This window comes from Mastigoproctus giganteus, chromosome 1 (genome assembly GCF_048544385.1).
Source record: "Mastigoproctus giganteus isolate SK-2022 chromosome 1, ASM4854438v1, whole genome shotgun sequence".
Lineage (NCBI taxonomy): Eukaryota > Metazoa > Arthropoda > Arachnida > Uropygi > Thelyphonidae > Mastigoproctus > Mastigoproctus giganteus.
The window spans coordinates 15,169,735-15,188,057 of NC_143575.1; the positions used below are offsets into that span (position 1 = coordinate 15,169,735).

An 18,323-nucleotide genomic window follows, 5' to 3' on the forward strand; every position below is an offset into this window, starting at 1 on the left:
TTAGATCCCATTCTCTAATAACTCTCTTGATGTTGGTGCTTATCATGAGTACTTCAAATATATAGTCTAATTTTTTTTTAAATTAACTATGTTGATTCCAAATCTGGTGCACAAACTACTCCATGTCACAGTTTTGTTGTAAAAGGGGGGGGGGGGGGATTTTAACAGCTTTTGAAAATGAACATTGGTTACTGAATATTAAGAATATTAAGATTATTTATAATTATGAATGTCTCATTATGAATAATTATGTGAACCCATTATAACATGTTTGTGAAACTTATGTGTATTTGAGGTATCACTTTGGATGTTATTATTTTTGTATAAAGTGGATTTTTTGATATTAGTATGGAAAAGTGACACCACTGCTGCCATTAACTTTATATCAATTGAAGCTCATAAAACCATTGGATATGAGATGTATACATCCTGTTTTAACATTTCACCTTCTGAAATAACTGCATGCTAAACTTGTTGTCTGTCTGTCTGTCTTAGATTTTGCATCTCCAATATCTCTTCTTTTGGCCTATTGAAGATTGAAATTGGTTGCATATGTCTGCTATTCAAGTTATTAAATAATTTAATCTTTAGAGATTCTCCTTAAACACATTTTTTAGAACATGCCAATCAGAGCTTAACAAAATTTAAAATCTTTTAATTTATTTTAAGTCTGACTGAGCAGCTGTGACCTGTTAATGTTTTTAACATAAACATTAAAAGAACTTTATAATTCATATAATTTGTGCAATTTAATTCCTTTTGTTCAATTCTCTACTTTTAAAACATTTAAAAATGTTATATTTGAAATTGACCTCTGTTTTTAATATTATCATTCAGTGACATTATTTCAACCTAATTCTATTTTTTCTTTATTTTTGTATTTTTTATTTCAGAAATTTGGTTTAGGTTTGTATGTTGCATTATAATTGGAATTTACTCTGTAATTCAAGAATTAAATGAATGAATGAATGAATGAATGAATGAATAAATAAATAAATAATGCTTACATATAATTTGAACTTAAGTCAGAGAAAAAAAGCTAAATAAAATGTTGATGAAAGGAGTGTCAGCAGTAGTTGGGTCAAACTTAGGAGTTGTATCAAAATTAGATGACAAAATACCACAGATTTCAGCAGCAAAATATTCTTGAAACCTGTGGTATTTTGATATTGTTCAGGTTTGAGAAGTTGGAAAAATCTCTTGAATTGCACTCAAGTTTCTGTAGGCATATGAAAGGTTGTTTCAGACAAAATAAATGGGAATAAGTGAAGAAAATTAGTTTGAGGTCAGAACTTATCCATGAATTGATGGATGCTATCTGGTTGGCACTTGATTCAACCAGTTTAGAAGAAAGGTGAAATTACATATGCCACTTCAGATGAACTTCCTTATACCCACTAGATCATGAATGCAACTGAAACAATGTCTGTGTGATAGAAAGTGAAATCAGTTTGGGAGAGGTGTCGTTGATTAACCAGATTGCTTGCTTTTATTTTTTTGGATAGATTAAAAAAAATTTCTGGCAAAGCTTTCCAGAGTCTAATGTAGATTTGAAATATGGTAACACAGTTGACAGCTGTCCAAAATGAAATATAATATCTGGTTAAAGAAAGAAAATTTAGTCCTTTGGATGGAGCAGAAACAATGTGTGAACACATCAAACAAAAAGAGAAGTTAATGTTAATCCAACTAAAGGAATATCTTCTTGCTTAGGACTGAATATAATTGACAATTACTTTTTATTTTTTTCCCTAGATGAGACACTGGTGAATTATTTTTTGGGGTTCATGTTAATTCTGTACACATTTCATGCATGAGACAATTTACTATATATAACAATTTGGTGAATGTGAATTCAGTGTATGACAAACAATATCTAAGATGTAAACTTTTAACATGCTTGCTGTGCTACAAATAGTTAATTTGGGGATCCCAGTACCATCCACCATTTTTTAATGCCATTCAAATTTTTTTAGGGAGATCCTATAAAAAAAAAAGAAAAAAAAAGAATCAGACAGGTATTTTTGCACCAAACAACCAAGGCTTTGAGGCATCTGTATATAATGATTGTAAATTGCATGTATTCTATTGTTGGTTTACTTTGGAGGGGGGGGATTCAAACCAAGTCCTTTTCCACATGTTATGGAAGGGCAGTTATCCTAACCACTATGCTATCTGAGGGAGTATTATTAATCAGTATGGAAGAAAGTGGGAAAGTTTTGAAGAAAATGGGTATAACGAAACAGGCCTACGCGCTCTGGATTCATTGAGGAATTTTATTGTGGCTTAAACACAGAGCGTACAGATAAAGCAGAAATATATGAGCTTTCGGCTATATGGTAGCCTTCGTCAGAATTAAAATACATGAATGGCAGTTGGAATGAAGATGTGCACTGCCAGGTGCGTGAGACGCGAGGTTTAATTGTTTGTTGACGTCTGTGGCTGTGACGCATGATGACGTGGCCAGCGCTTGTCCAATGACAGAACTACTGACTCTGTGATCGGGTTGACTTGGCAACCACTGTTCCTGTTTAAGGATTTATCCGAAGATTTTATATTTAATGATTCCAACCAGGTACGCTTTAGGTAATGGTGGGATCTGTCTACCACCACGACATCGCGGTGTGGGTCGATGTCGTGGTGGGTTGTCCAGACATGTTCGGCGATAGCTGAGTGTTCTATATCCGCTAAACGGATCGCTCTTTTGTGCTCCGAGAGACGTTTCTCGAGTCGACGTCCAGTCTCTCCGAAGTAGCAGCTAGTGCAGTCACGGCAAGAGATGCGGTAGACTAAACCGCTCTGCAGAAGGGTGGGGACAGGTGTTTTCACGTTGGAAATGAAAGAACGCAGTTTCCTGCCTGGGAGCTGGATGCACTTTATTCCGTGCGTTCTCAGGATTCTACCGATCTGTTGTGACAGGTTGGGGTAGTATGGGATGAATGCCCTTGTGGATGGCTCGTCACTGTTGGTGTTGTAGCTGGTCGTCACGATGTCACGTGTCTGTAGATCACACCTGTCGAGGACGTCAATGGGGTAGCCACACCTCGTAAGGTCTACTTTGACCCTAGTGACCTCTTTGCGTCTTTCATCAGCGGAGCTGGAGTGTGTCCAGGCGCGAGTAAGCAAGGTTCGGGCCGTGGAGAGGAGGTGGCCTCGCGCGTGTGCTGACCGGAAGTTGGTAAACTGGCCAGCACACATGGGCTTACGATAAACTGTAGTCCTCAGGTATGTGCCTTCACGTCGGACAAGTGTGTCTAAGTATGGTAAAGAGTTGTTCGACTCCAGCTCAATCGTGAATTTTATGAAGGGTGATAGTGAGTTGAGGTATGATAGAAGTCGCTGACCTGAGTCTCTAGGGATGACCACGAACACATCGTCAACATAGCGACACCAAAAGGCGATGTGATCAGGTGCGTGTGCAAAAGCACGTCCCTCTAACTCCTCCATCACGATGTTTGCTGTGACTGAGCTGACTGGGGAACCCATGGCCGTGCCATGTATCTGCTGGTAGACTGAGTCATTAAATGTGATCGCACCCCCTGCTAAGCACAGTCTGAGGGCGGTGGAAATGTCATCGGGTGTGAGACCAGTTCTTTCGTTGAGGGTTCTATCATTGTCCAAGAGTTGTCCGGGATACTACTGTATACAAACCCCTGACCATCAACCCCAACAGAGTTTTAGAACGATGGGAATCAGAGGTGAATATCCTCGTCAACAGTTGGCTGAAACAAGGGAAGATCACACAGTCAACCCGTAATCACCTCCGTGCTTCCGGATGTCAGATCCCACGGTTTTACGGCCTACCGAAAGTGCACAAAGAAGACACACCACTGAGACCAATTGTATCCTGCTGTGGATCACCGACTTACGAGCTGTCTAAATTTGTCTCGAGACTTCTTTCTCCTCTGGTTGGCAAGACCACCCACACCGTTTCCAACAGTGTTGAATTCATAAAGAGGATTCGCACTGTATCCATCTCGCAGAATCAAGTTATGGCATCGTTCGACGTCATATCGCTCTTTACCTCCATCCCTGTGGAACTTGCCATTTCTTGTGCAAAACAACTCTTGGACAATGATAGAACCCTCAACGAAAGAACTGGTCTCACACCCGATGACATTTCCACCGCCCTCAGACTGTGCTTAGCAGGGGGTGCGATCATATTTAATGACTCAGTCTACCAGCAGATACATGGCACGGCCATGGGTTCCCCAGTCAGCTCAGTCACAGCAAACATCGTGATGGAGGAGTTAGAGGGACGTGCGTTTGCACACGCACCTGATCACATCGCCTTTTGGTGTCGCTATGTTGACGATGTGTTCGTGGTCATCCCTAGAGACTCAGGTCAGCGACTTCTATCATACCTCAACTCACTATCACCCTTCATAAAATTCACGATTGAGCTGGAGTCGAACAACTCTTTACCATACTTAGACACACTTGTCCGACGTGAAGGCACATACCTGAGGACTACAGTTTATCGTAAGCCCATGTGTGCTGGCCAGTTTACCAACTTCCGGTCAGCACACGCGCGAGGCCACCTCCTCTCCACGGCCCGAACCTTGCTTACTCGCGCCTGGACACACTCCAGCTCCGCTGATGAAAGACGCAAAGAGGTCACTAGGGTCAAAGTAGACCTTACGAGGTGTGGCTACCCCATTGACGTCCTCGACAGGTGTGATCTACAGACACGTGACATCGTGACGACCAGCTACAACACCAACAGTGACGAGCCATCCACAAGGGCATTCATCCCATACTACCCCAACCTGTCACAACAGATCGGTAGAATCCTGAGAACGCACGGAATAAAGTGCATCCAGCTCCCAGGCAGGAAACTGCGTTCTTTCATTTCCAACGTGAAAACACCTGTCCCCACCCTTCTGCAGAGCGGTTTAGTCTACCGCATCTCTTGCCGTGACTGCACTAGCTGCTACTTCGGAGAGACTGGACGTCGACTCGAGAAACGTCTCTCGGAGCACAAAAGAGCGATCCGTTTAGCGGATATAGAACACTCAGCTATCGCCGAACATGTCTGGACAACCCACCACGACATCGACCCACACCGCGATGTCGTGGTGGTAGACAGATCCCACCATTACCTAAAGCGTACCTGGTTGGAATCATTAAATATAAAATCTTCGGATAAATCCTTAAACAGGAACAGTGGTTGCCAAGTCAACCCGATCACAGAGTCAGTAGTTCTGTCATTGGACAAGCGCTGGCCACGTCATCATGCGTCACAGCCACAGACGTCAACAAACAATTAAACCTCGCGTCTCACGCACCTGGCAGTGCACATCTTCATTCCAACTGCCATTCATGTATTTTAATTCTGACGAAGGCTACCATATAGCCGAAAGCTCATATATTTCTGCTTTATCTGTACGCTCTGTGTTTAAGCCACAATAAAATTCCTCCGAAGAAAATGGGTGTTTTATTATTTATTTATTTTGAAATCTGTTGAAGCCCATGTTTTAGTAGGATAACTTGGTTGAATGCTGGAATGTTAGAAGAAATTTACTTACAGAGAAACTAGAACAAAGAAAAATAAATGAAGATCAGTGGGGGGGTTTTTTTTTTTTTTTTTTTTAGCTATCAAAGCCTATGCTGTTTTAGTAGTATGAATTTGATGCCAAAATTAAAAACAGGCATATAAACCAGATGGAAGGGGGAAAAATGAAGATGATCACACTGATTTGTTATGCACAAAACTGTCATACCGTGAATTGTGTTATACCCAATTTCTTGATTTTATTTGTTTATAATCATTTAATTGCTGAGTTATCTAGTTTTATATAAAGTTATTTAAGTTCAGAAAAATAATAAAAAATTCTTGAATTGATGTGTCGAGAGTAGGAGTTTAACTTACTTAATGTTAATACTTTTTGCACAATAAAATCTGCTTGATTCATGTGGTTTTATTAGTGTTATTCATGTTTATTTAATTCAAAATTCTTAGTTATGAAACATTTTTCAATTAGGTTGGATCTGTAACATTTGAAGGAGAAACCATTGAAGGTGCCCCTCCTTTATGGTGTGCAGCAGCTGCTGGTCACTTAAATGTTGTAAGATCCTTAATTGGTCACAGAGCTTCAGTTAACAGCACAACAAAAACAAACTCTACGCCATTAAGGGCTGCTTGTTTTGATGGTCACTTTGAAATAGTCAAGTACCTTATTGAAAGTGGTGCAGACATTGAAATAGCAAATCGACATGGACACACCTGTCTCATGATTGCTTGTTATAAAGGCCATTTCAAGATTGCAAAGTATCTTATTGAATGTGGAGCTGATGTAAATAGAAAAAGTGTAAAAGGTAAGGATTTATCATAACATACTTTTACAATATAAAGGTAAAAAATATTAAATTAAGAATTGAACAGAATATTTAAGTGCCTTATTAGTATTAGTTAAGTATCTGTAGTATTAGTATTGGAAAAATGATACATGAAGGCAATCTCATATAGCATAAGCAAAAAAAAAGTATAAAAAAGTACCCTTTCTTTTAGGTACTTTTCTCTCCTAAAATTTTGATAAACCTCCAGTCTTTACAAAAATAGGTGGGAATTGTTTATTGCAACTGTCAATCACTCTGAATAAAAAAATTTGGACATTCAGTGTACATTTATCTACTTTAAGTTTAAATTTATCACCCTTTGTATAGTCATACTGTTATGAGAATGAAGTGAAAGTCACTGCCATATATTTAAGAAATAATGGACTTAGTGATAAAGGAGATGTGATTACAGATATTAAATTTCTATTATAGACAGACTGAAATGAAAACAATGAATTTTTTGCATTATTTGTTATACATTTATGATTACCTTTGTTTTAAATTAAAATTAATATAAAAATCAAAATACTGTAATTGGCCCTTTACTCCTAAAGTAGACTGCATCTGGTGGTGATCTTCAGTTCATTCTCATGGCAGTATGTTATACATTTCACATGATTTAGTATAAAGATTCCCTCAGTATTCAGTTCACTCAACCCTTTTAAATCCTTTTAAACATAAGATCACCTACAGATGCCTGGTTTCCAAGTGCTGTAACTTAGAGAATTCAGGTGTTCTCTCTTAATAAGAATTACCTTTGATGTCCTTAATCAGTCTTGTTGCTCTTATCTTTGTATTTCTGACAGATTCACATTATTCCTAAAATGACACCTTTGTATAGTAGACTCCAACAGGTGCTTCAATAAGTCAGATTTCTCGATCTGGCAATCACTTGTCAAAACAAATAATATTTGTTTTGACAAATAATATTTCAATGCATTATTCCTTGACAGGAATAATGCATTGAAATTCTTGACTCACCTGAATTTAATTCTGTTCTTAACTCTAGATTTCTGTGATTTGGTCTTGTAAAACTAAATCAACACTGTTTCTGGTTGGCTAAAACTAAGCAGGAACATATATATTACATCAATTCCTGAGACGTGCTTTCTCTCATCATGTGATTTTGACAAAATCACTTGATCTGGCAATCCTGATCACTTGTCGGTAAATTTAACATTAAACGTACTTAGCACCTGCAATAATTCTGCTTGTTTAGAATGAACTGTTTTAGCAATTTGGGTGTTATATAAAGATCAAAATTTACAGTATTGTTACATACATATATATAGGCCAAAGTCACATGATTTGGTCATGCAAATTGACAACAATGAACACAGTTAGTATATTTTCTATTAAGCTTGTTTTGGTTTCAATTTCATTTTCAAAAGTCTGGCAATAAAGTTCCTGGACTGGTACAATGAAAAACACACAGTGATTGAGCTCAAAAATGGTTTTATTTTTATTCAAAGTATTCACCACCTGATTGAATGCCCTTATTATACCCTTCTAAAAGTTTCTGAAAAGAGTCAACGAAGGCATCCAAAGAGGTGATTTTCAGTTTGGCAGTTTTGTTTTTCTTTGTCCTCAACATCCTGTAATCTCATTCTTTTGAGGGCAGTTTTACTTTGGGAAAGAGAAAGGTCAACTAGTGCTAGATCGGGAGAGTGGGGTGATTGGCTGATCTGTTACAATGCCATGTTTTATCAAAAATATCTCCACAAAAAGTATGTTATAGATGGGGCAGTGCATCAAGAACCAGTTGCCTTTCTCTTGGAATTGCAGCCTCACCTGAGAAATACACTTTAGTAATCTTTGAAGCATCTGTACTTAGAACACACATTGACTTCAGGTACAAATTCCTTGTGAATCACACTGTTTGTTGAAAAACATGATCAGCATCATCTTGATCCTGGACTTGTGTAAACAAAATGTTTTAGGCCTTGGTGATGATTGTGAAATCCACTGCATTCTCTGGCACTTCTCTGTGTTGTACTGAAAGACCCAACACTTGCCTCCAGTGATAGTACAGTCAAGGAAATTAGGATTGTCTTGTCAAGTCTGATTGAAGCCTTTGCATGATGACACTATTGCTCCTGTGAGGCTGTGCAGCACAAATTTTGCACATACCTTCCTTCCTTTTCCCTAAATCTTCATGCAAAAATTGACAATTTGTCTCCTTAATTGTCACCTCATATACAACTTTGAGAGTTTCAGCACCATGCAGGATTTTTTTTTTTTTTTTTTTATGTGAACCCCAAACACGAGAGGTATTAGAACCATTAGAACCTATAGTATTTAGTACCATGCTTGGGTTGGAGGTTGAGAAGATGAAAGAAGATATTTGTTGACATTGGGCTTGAATGTCTGTAGATTGTAATTTTCAGGAAATATGGATAGGATTTCCAGTCAATGGAAGAAGGTCATTAATATACAAGAGGAAAAGAGTGGGGGAAAGAACTGAACCTTGGGGTACACTGGCATTAGTGGAGAGGTTAGAAGACAGAGAGCCATCTACCATCACCCTCAGTGAGTGATCGGAGAGAAAACTGGATAACCAATTACTAAAAACAGTTGGCAAACCATAAGATGGAAGCTTGTTTAGAAGACCTTTATGCCAGACACGATCAAAAGCCTTTGAGATGTCAAGAGCAACTACTTATGTTTCACCGAACCTTTCCATTGAATTAGTCCATAAATGGGTAACATAAGCCAGAATATCACCAGTGGATCGACACTGACGGAATCCATACTGGTGATCGTTGATGAGACGGAAGGTTTCTATGTAGTTTAAGAGTTGGTGGTTAATTGATTTCTCCATTACTTTCGAAAGAGTAGAAGTAATTGCAATGGGACGATAATTGGATGGGAGGGATTTGTCACCCTTTTTAGGAACTGGCTGGATATGAGCAAATTTCCAAGCAGAAGGAAAAGCACCTTTGGAATAAGAAAGTGAAAAAAGGCGGCAAAGAATAGGAGTAAGTTCAGGAGCACAGGTTTTGAGAACAAGTGGAGAAATACCATCAGGACCTGGAGCTTTCTTAGCATCGAGACTCATCAAAATCCTTCTGATATCCTTTTGACGGAAGACCACAGGAGGCATTGAATGGACCGTGTTGGGAATGGTGGGAGGTGTTTTTCCAAGTTCATTAATACATGAGCTGGAAGAAAAATGGGATGCTAGCAGGTCAGCTTTATCCTTGGCTGAAGTGACAACAGAACCATCTGGTTTGGACAGAGGTGGGAGCAGAGATGGGCAAAAGTTGCGGCCAATAGCTTTGGCAAGAGACCAGAATGCTCGGCTACCATTAGAGCAAGAAGCTAGTTTTCTACTCTTAGCCTGTTCAAACTCTAGTTTGGAGTGATTAATAACTGCTTTACAATTGTTGCGAGCTTTGGTGTAGGCAGAAAATGAAACTGAAGAATTAGAAACAAGCCAATTACGATATGCAACATTCTTCTCTTGAACTGCCTTAGCACATTTATTGTTTAGATAAAGGACAAGATTTTAAAGTGGAGTATGGGATAAAGGATTCCATTCCTGCAAGAATAATTTCACTGACACGATCTGAGCAAACGTTGACATCAGAAGTTTTGAAACAGTAATCCGACCAAGGAAAAGAAGAAAAGAAGTCTCGCAGGTCATCCCATTTTGCATTCTTGTAATGCCAAACAACACGAGGTTGGGAATAGCCATGAGATAAAGGTTCCATTGGAGAAGAGACAATCACCAAGTTGTGATCTGAAGTGCCTAAAGGACCTCTCACTTCGACCGTGTACTTAAAGGGTTGTTTGTGAGAAAAAGATAAAAAACGTATTGGCTGTATGATTAGGATTGTCTGGTATTTTTGTAGGTACAGTAACCCGCCGCTGTTCGTGGAGGTTACGTTCCTGAGAAATGTCGCGAATACCGAAAACGCAAATACTGAGTTATGGCTCCCATAGTAATAAAGGGGTTCCGTTCCAAAGTATGAAATATATAAGAAAAACTAGTCTAAAATTTTGTCTATGTATGTATTATATGTACCTTCATAATATGACTATGTACATAGACAGTACATAGCAAAATGCAAGCATATGGCATCGAAATGAAAATAAGAAACAATTTAATATTAAATGTAATATTTATTAGAAATTTTAAACAAATCTTTCAAACCAGCGCCTTTGCTAGCAAAAAAAACTTATCCCGCCAGTGCTATCACCAGTTTCACTAAAGTGTTGATAAAGGAGGTTTACCTTTTCACGAATGATGAGTGAACTTAACGGAATTTTATTTTGAGTTCGGTCTTCTATCCACAGATTTAAAGTGTTTTCCATTTTTTCTTATTTAACATCTCGAGTTACAGAGCAAATTTTTGAAGCAATTAGCGCGTTTTCACGGACACTACGGCGGATTTTTTCTTCCGATTTTTTGATTGATGGTACCGTTGACTCATTGATTTTATAATGTTTTGCCACTGAGGAGACACTTTCACCATTAGAAATTTTGTCTAATAACTCAATTTTATTCGCTAATGTCATCACCTTCTTTGATATTTTCACATTTCTCTTGTTATTCGTAGCCATATTTTTATACGGGTTAGAAAGAACTTGTCCACAATAAAGTCACTTTCGTCCGTTAACACACTCAAAAAAGTCTGTTTTAAACTGCAAAACGGTAGATTTATCACTTTTGTAAGCATATCAATTTATAAATTGATAAATTTATTCAATTTATAAGCATATAAATTAAAAGCAAACAACGAAAACTTCCATTACAAGCGCACTGAACAAGGATTAGCGAAAAAAACATCCACGCTCGCGATTTTGTCACCCCTCTCCCCCCCACCCACTGAGCACTGTTTTGACCAGGAAAGATAATTTCAGCGACGCCCATGTTTTTTTATGGCGGATAATATTCACGGCACTTTAAAATTCAAATTTTTTTTAGGTTTCATTTTATATTAAATCAGCAATCGCGAATACAGATACCGCGAATAGCGGGGGTTTACTGTATATGAACAATCTGTGCTAGGTCATTAGTAATTGCAAAAGTCTCAGCATCTCGACCTGCTGGGTTGGTGTGACTAGAAAACGGAAGCCAGCTGGAGTTGGGAACATTAAAATCATCAAGGAAAATTACCTCACTGTTAGGAAAGTTGGACTGGAGAAAGTCAAGTTGTAAAGAGAGGAAGTCAAAGAGCTCCAAGTGATTAGTGGAGTTGGGAGAACGGTAGAGATAACAGATAAATTTGACACAATGGGGTAGAGAGACATTTTAAGCCAGAGAAGATCAAAGAGAGGAGATTCCAAATTGCCAAGTCTCTGACAGGGAATATCAGAATGGACATATGTACAAGTACCACCTTTGAGGTGAGAGGAATCATACAGCGAATAATTTTGGCATCTGAGATGAGCAGTAGTTGAATCAACCGATAACTGAGATTCTGTCAGAAAAAAGTACATGGGGTTTGGCAGACTGCAAGTGGAAATGGACATCGTTGAGATTAGAATTGAGACCACGTATATTTGTGAAATGAATTAGGAAGTGCTTGGGAGGTTTAAATCTTTTCGCAGATAAGCTTGCTCTATTAGTTTGACAATTCATGGTGTATTCAATAGTAAGAAAAAGTGGGTGGGACATGCTGTATGAAGTAATGAAGTTTTTGGATATGGCGTACACGTGGTAAGAATATACCCAGATCCTTGATATAACATGGCCTCGACAATGCTCCCAGCACACACACACACACACACTACTCGGACTCCCTTCAGTCACTATCTGGCAGAGTAGAGGTAGCAAGATTATTCACTAGCTGATCCGGAAGCTTTCTAGAGAGTTGCCAATAGGTTCGGTCCGGTGTACTAAGTAGCGGCCAGCCTGCGAACACCGTTTGAGAGCTGTACCCTCGAAATGTAAGGAATATTGGATCTAGCCACGATGTTCATCATAACCTCAAAAGTCATCAATCATACTGCGTGATGGAAGAGATAGGGAAAGGTTGACCGGAACTTAGCTCTAGAGATTAAACATGGGTTGCACCACTTCAAGCCTCCAATAAGCAAAGTGGTGGTATTTCACCGGTTGATGAGAGTCATCTACCATCTAATACTGCCTGGTAACATAGAGGGGTGGCGTTCCTCCATGTGGTGTGGGTGCCACACCTCGACCCCTGCTTACATTGGTTCACACCTGGGTGGTCACCCACCATGTACTTGTGCATGGAGGTTATACCCAGGATTACTAACAGTCCCACCATCGTGAAGGTGCAAGCAGAGGATTTGGCTGTCACAGACCGTCCAGACTTCACCGAAATTGGGTCCACTTGACTTGAGTGTCACCCGAATATCAGTTCCATCAGCATTTTAGATTCCCAGGTAGCAAGTACAGCTTGTCTGGCATATCTGAGAGAATGTCTGTGACAACCTCAAGGATGTCACTAAAGAGAACTAAAGACTGTCAGTTATGGATAAAATTGGTCATTCAGTCCTTGGAAGGGTGGTAAGAGGAAGTTTATAAGTGATACTGAATTGTGGAGCTTTCTTAATACACTCTCAACTTATCTAGCAAATAAAGATGCAATCTGGAAGAATGCAGAAAATACCCAGTCCGTTAGCAGTAAGAAACAAATAAGAAGTGCAAGTCATCCATGTAAAGACCAATATCCATTAAAGTAGTTTTCTCAGTGCTGAGAAAAGAACTTTCCTTTAAGCAGGACACTTATTTGTGAAAAGGCTGAATAAATTTGCCAAAAATCAAAATTATAAATGATTTAAAGCAAGCGGCTAATAAATTTCCAAAAACAGATAAGCTTGTTTCAAGGTTTCTGGTTTCCAATAATGAGTTATATTCTAGAGGCTGAGGAGGGTTTAAATGTACCAGGTGATAGCTGGAATGCTGTTTTTGCTATGGTTATAACTGAAGCAGTTTCATTTGATAATTTTGTAAATGCCAATAACAATATTAATATCAATGGATTGTGTCCAACTGCTGCAAAGAGTTTCCCAGGTGCAGACAAAACCACACAAGACATGAGAGGCTGACAGGAATGGCATGAATACTTACTGAAACAGTTTAATTTGATTTCTTCAATGTTTATAATTATACTGATATTAATGGATTGTGTGTAAGTGATAGAGAAGAAGAACACAAGAGATTGAAATAAAGAAAGATGATTCAGAAAAAAGAATTAATATTCCTAACTGCCATGAAGCAAAAAGCAATTGATGCAGTATAAAAATGAATGAAAGTGTTTGAACCGCAATAGAAAATAATTTCTCTGCATTATCTCATATTAGCATTAGCATTAGTAGAGGCATTTGATGCAAGAAAGCAAGCTTATGCGGCATCAGCCAAAAAAAAAAAAAAAAAAAAAAAAAAAAGTAACATAAATAAATAAAAATAACCACTTCCACTTCACCCCTCTGTTCGTTCGAAATACCTGTCCAGCTGAGCCTTAAACTTATTTAGGCTATCAACTTCCACGACAAGAGATGGAAGTCTGTTCCACCCACCAACCACCCGCTGGCTAAAGGCAAATTTCCGCACATCTATCCTACATCTGTCTTTCCTCAATTTGAATTTATGCCCTCTCAGGTGATTTTTCTGAGCTAGAGGAAGAATCCCATCAGCATTGAGCATGCTCAAACCATTCAAGGCTTTGTACACCTCTATCAGATCACCCCGCTGGTGCCTAGTTTCCAGACACTGTAATTTGCAAAACTTAAGCCTTTCTTCGTAAGAGAACCCCTTTGTCCCATTCACCAATCTAGTTGCCCTTCTCTGTACTCGTTCCAGCAGCTCTACATCCTTCCTGAAATGAGGCCTCCAGGCCTGTATACAGTACTCTAGGTGTGGCCTGACCATTGCCTTATACAAGGGAATAATCACCTCCTTATCCCTGCTAGAAAAATTCCTATATATCATTGACAATACACCATGAGCTACTCTTGCAGCTCGTCTGCACTGCTCAGAGAACTTCATATCTGCCTGCACCACCACCCCCAGGTCCCTTTCATTCTCTACCACTGTCAGTGTAGTACCACAGAGTTGATACGTTGCTCTGGGGTTGCTGTTTCCCATATGTAGTACTTTACATTTGTCAATGTTAAACTTCATTTGCCACCTCGAAGCCCATCTGCTCAACCTTTCCAAATCCTGTTGCAGCAGCATAGTGTCAGTAGTGTCCTTGACAACCCTGCCAACCTTCGTATCGTCTGCAAACTTGGACATTAAGCCTGATATACCATCATCAATATCATTTATAAATACAGAAAACAATAAAGGCCCCAATACTGAACCCTGAGGGACTCCACTAATAACATTAGTCCACGATGAGCAGTGTCCATTGATTACCACTCTCTGTCTTCTCCCCCTCAACCACCCCTTTATCCATAGCAGCAACTTGCCTCCAATGCCACACTGCTCCAATTTGTGCAGCAGTCTTCCATGTGCAACAGTATCAAAAGCCTTTCTAAGATCCAAGTATATAATATCAAAGTTATTCCCTGCATCCAGTTCTTTTGTGACTGCATCATAGTATCCAATCAAATTGGTCAGGCAAGACTTCCCCTTAACAAAACCATGCTGTGTCCTAGCTATAACTGAAGTCTTGTCTAGATGATCCTGCAGTGCTTCTTTCACCAGTGCCTCCATTAATTTTCCGGGAACAGAAGTTAAACTCACAGGTCTATAATTACTTGTGTCAGCCTTTGATCCCCCTTTGTGAATTGGGGTCACATTTGCACATCTCCAGTCAATGGGTACCTCCCCTGAGTCCAAGGAAGCTCTCATAATTATGGCTAAGGGTTTGCTTACCTCCTTTGCTGCCTCCTTTAATATAACTGGATAGATCCCATCCACCCCAGGTGCCTTTCTTGTGTTTATCTTCAACAATTTCTCCTCCACTTTGCTCTCAGTTATTACAAGATTCTCTAGCTTACTGCTAGAGTTGAATACACCTCTGGCATTCCCCTCGCTGAATAACTCCTCATGTGTGAATGTCGATGCAAAATATTCATTTAGTTTGTTAGCTACCCGAGCAGGGTCATCAACAGTTGACCCATCGATCTCAAGTGGACCAATCTGATTCATCCCCTTCCTTCTAGAGTTTACATAAGTAAAGAACTCTTTGCTGTTTTTCTTCGCATCCCTTGCCAAGGATCTCTCGTAATCTGCCTTCGCCTGCCTAACCTCCTTTGTAACTTGGTTACAGATCAACTTGTATCTATCATAGGCGTCCGTGTCACGTGTTAATTTGTATGTATCCCATGCATTTTTCTTCTCTGCCATATGCCTCATTAGTTCATCTGACAACCATTTAGGCCTAAACCTTGAACAATATTTCTTAGTTGGTATGTAAAGCCTAGTAGCTTCCACGATAAGTTCTTTGAATGCTTCCCATTTTGAATTTGCTGTTGGCAATATCATCAGTTGATCCCACTGTATAGAATTTAAATACTGTCTCAGTCCATTGTAGTCGCCTTTACGAAAGCAATACCCCTTCCCTTTACCCCTAATGGTAGTTACCTCTTTGAGTAACTCCCACTTCAGCACACTGTGATCACTGCCACCAAGTGGTTCATTTATCTGCAGATTCTTAATGCATGAAGAATCACTACTGATAATCAAATCAAGAGTATTACTCCCTCTAGTTGCCTCCCGAACATGCTGATGTAGAAAACAATCATCCAATAAATCCACAAAAGCCTTGCTACTGTGTGAGTGACCAGCCCCCAAATTCCAGTCAATATCTGGGAAATTAAAATCCCCCATTATAAGACTCTCTGATTTACTGGCCCACTCTATTTCTCCGAACAGTTTCTTATTATACTCATCAGAGTCATTAGGCCTATAGCACACTCCTACTCTCAATTTTGATCTCCCAATGCTTATGTCACACCAAACTGACTCGACACTGCACTGTCCAGCGATGTCGACTGGCTTCACTTCCTTGGATTTTATGTGTTTTTTAACTAATAGCATAACCCCTCCTCCCTTCCTATCCTGTCTATCCTTTCTGTAGACATTGTACTCCCCAAATTCCAGTTCTGCATTTCTTATATCTGTGTGACACCACGTCTCTGAAATCCCCACAATATCTGCCTTTGATGTTTTGAGCAATACCTCAAATTCATCAAATTTATTTACTAAACTCCTAGCATTGGTGTACACACAAGTATACATGCACCTGTTCTTTTTCTTAGCTACCCTAACACAACCCATGTGTTTACTTGTACCCCAATGATTCCCAGCAGTCTCTGAAATATCCTGCATCTTATTTTCCAGGCTGCGGCTCATTCCAATAGAAGCAGTGCAAGAATCACTTTCACCTCTGCCAGTGGCTACTGTTAATCTATTAGTCCTTGTATCCCCCCAATCTAGCAGTTTTCCGACCCACCTAACATTGCCTCGATAGCATCAGCAAACATTCTTGCACCCTTTCTATTTAAGTGTATCCCATCCCTGTAGAAGCAGTCTCTCCTGTTAACAAGTACAGACCAGGCTGAAAAAAATTCTACCCCTTGAGCCCTGCACAGTCTTTCCAGGGCCGAATTGATTGACAGGGCTCTCATCATATACTCCCTCCTATCGTGTCTGGGCAGAATTGCAGACACTTTCAATTTCAACCCTAATTCACGGCTTTTTTTCATCAGTGACCTGTACTTGTCAAGTAATTCCGCCGGTCTCCTACTACTGTTTGAACCGCAATAGAAAATAATTTCTCTGCATTAAATCATATTAAAGACATTAGGGATAGGAATTGATGAAGAAAATGTACCAGACCTGTCTTTCTAAATAATTTAAATGAAATGAGTGTTTAAGTTTACATTTACATTTTTAATGCTGTGTATTTCCCTGTAGCAAATAAATTTGCTTACTATATCCCTTTTACTTAGGTTTATGGATTAGACAAAAACTGTTTTCTGAAAGACTATTTGTAACATAATTAATTAGTTAGTAATTAATTAGTGACTTAATGTAATTTAGGGCTGGAGCCTCAGGTTACAAAAGAAGTTAACTTACGTACAAGTTAGTGCGATAACATCATTTCTGTACATAGCCAACTACTTAAGTAGTTACGAATTGGCATCATTTAAGTATATCTCATATTGTGAATACCTTCATGAGTTACCATGATATTGAACTACCTGGAATAAGTAACGCTTCACCATAGGAGAAGACTATTGTTACTTATTCTCTGTAGATACCGCCACCCATGGGGTACCGTTTTGGAGCTTGTTGGCTCTTCATCGGTGGGTGAGCAGATACCCTGGTGTTGCAGTGATGACAAACCAGTTGTGAAGTATAACTCCACAATATAAGAGATGCCTTGATGGCCTAATGTAATTTTGGGTTAGAGCCTCAGTTTACGAAAGAAGTTTACAACTTTTACCTACTTCCCTCCCTTTTAATTTTTCAATTTAACAATTCAACTTAAACATTAACCACGCTACCTAAGTAAATCATCGCAGATTAATTTCAAGGTGAGTACCGCTTTTTAAGCTTTCGCTATTCTTTTCTTGTCTATTAACACAGTACTTGAAGATTTCTAAAATTTTGTATTTATGAAAGAAGTTAACTTGCATACAAGTTAGTGCAGTAGCATCATTTCTGTACGTAGCTAACTAAAGTAGTTACGAATTGGCATAATTTAAGCACCCACTGATGAGGAGCCAATAAGTAAAAATAGCCTTCTATGGTGCAGCGTTACTTATTTGAGGTAGTGCAATATCATAGTAACTCGTGAGAATATTCACGATATGAGATATACTTAAATGATGCCAATTCGTAACTACTTAAGTAGTTGGCTACATACAGAAATGATGCTATTGCACTAACTTATACATTAATAACACAATTAAGCCAATTATATAATTATCGGTCCAGCACCCTGCTTTTGCCCTTAGTTTTTTTTTAAGGTTCTGTTTCTTGCATACCTTCTATTTCCATCCATTATAAAAGCCATATGCTGGGGAACTGGTCCACATTTCAAGATATTTGT

The 18,323-nt window shown here is 39.0% G+C and overlaps 1 protein-coding gene across 1 annotated transcript in view; it reads left to right on the forward strand.

Annotated features, from left to right (window-relative positions):
* LOC150090571 (protein fem-1 homolog C) overlaps positions 1–18,323 on the forward strand; it is a 92,491-nt gene that overhangs the window by 57,619 nt on the left and 16,549 nt on the right. Inside the window, exon 3 of the mRNA XM_090378801.1 lies at positions 5,985–6,318. Within this exon, the coding sequence (XP_090234927.1) occupies positions 5,985–6,318 (334 nt within the window). The remainder of the gene's footprint in view (positions 1–5,984; positions 6,319–18,323) is intronic.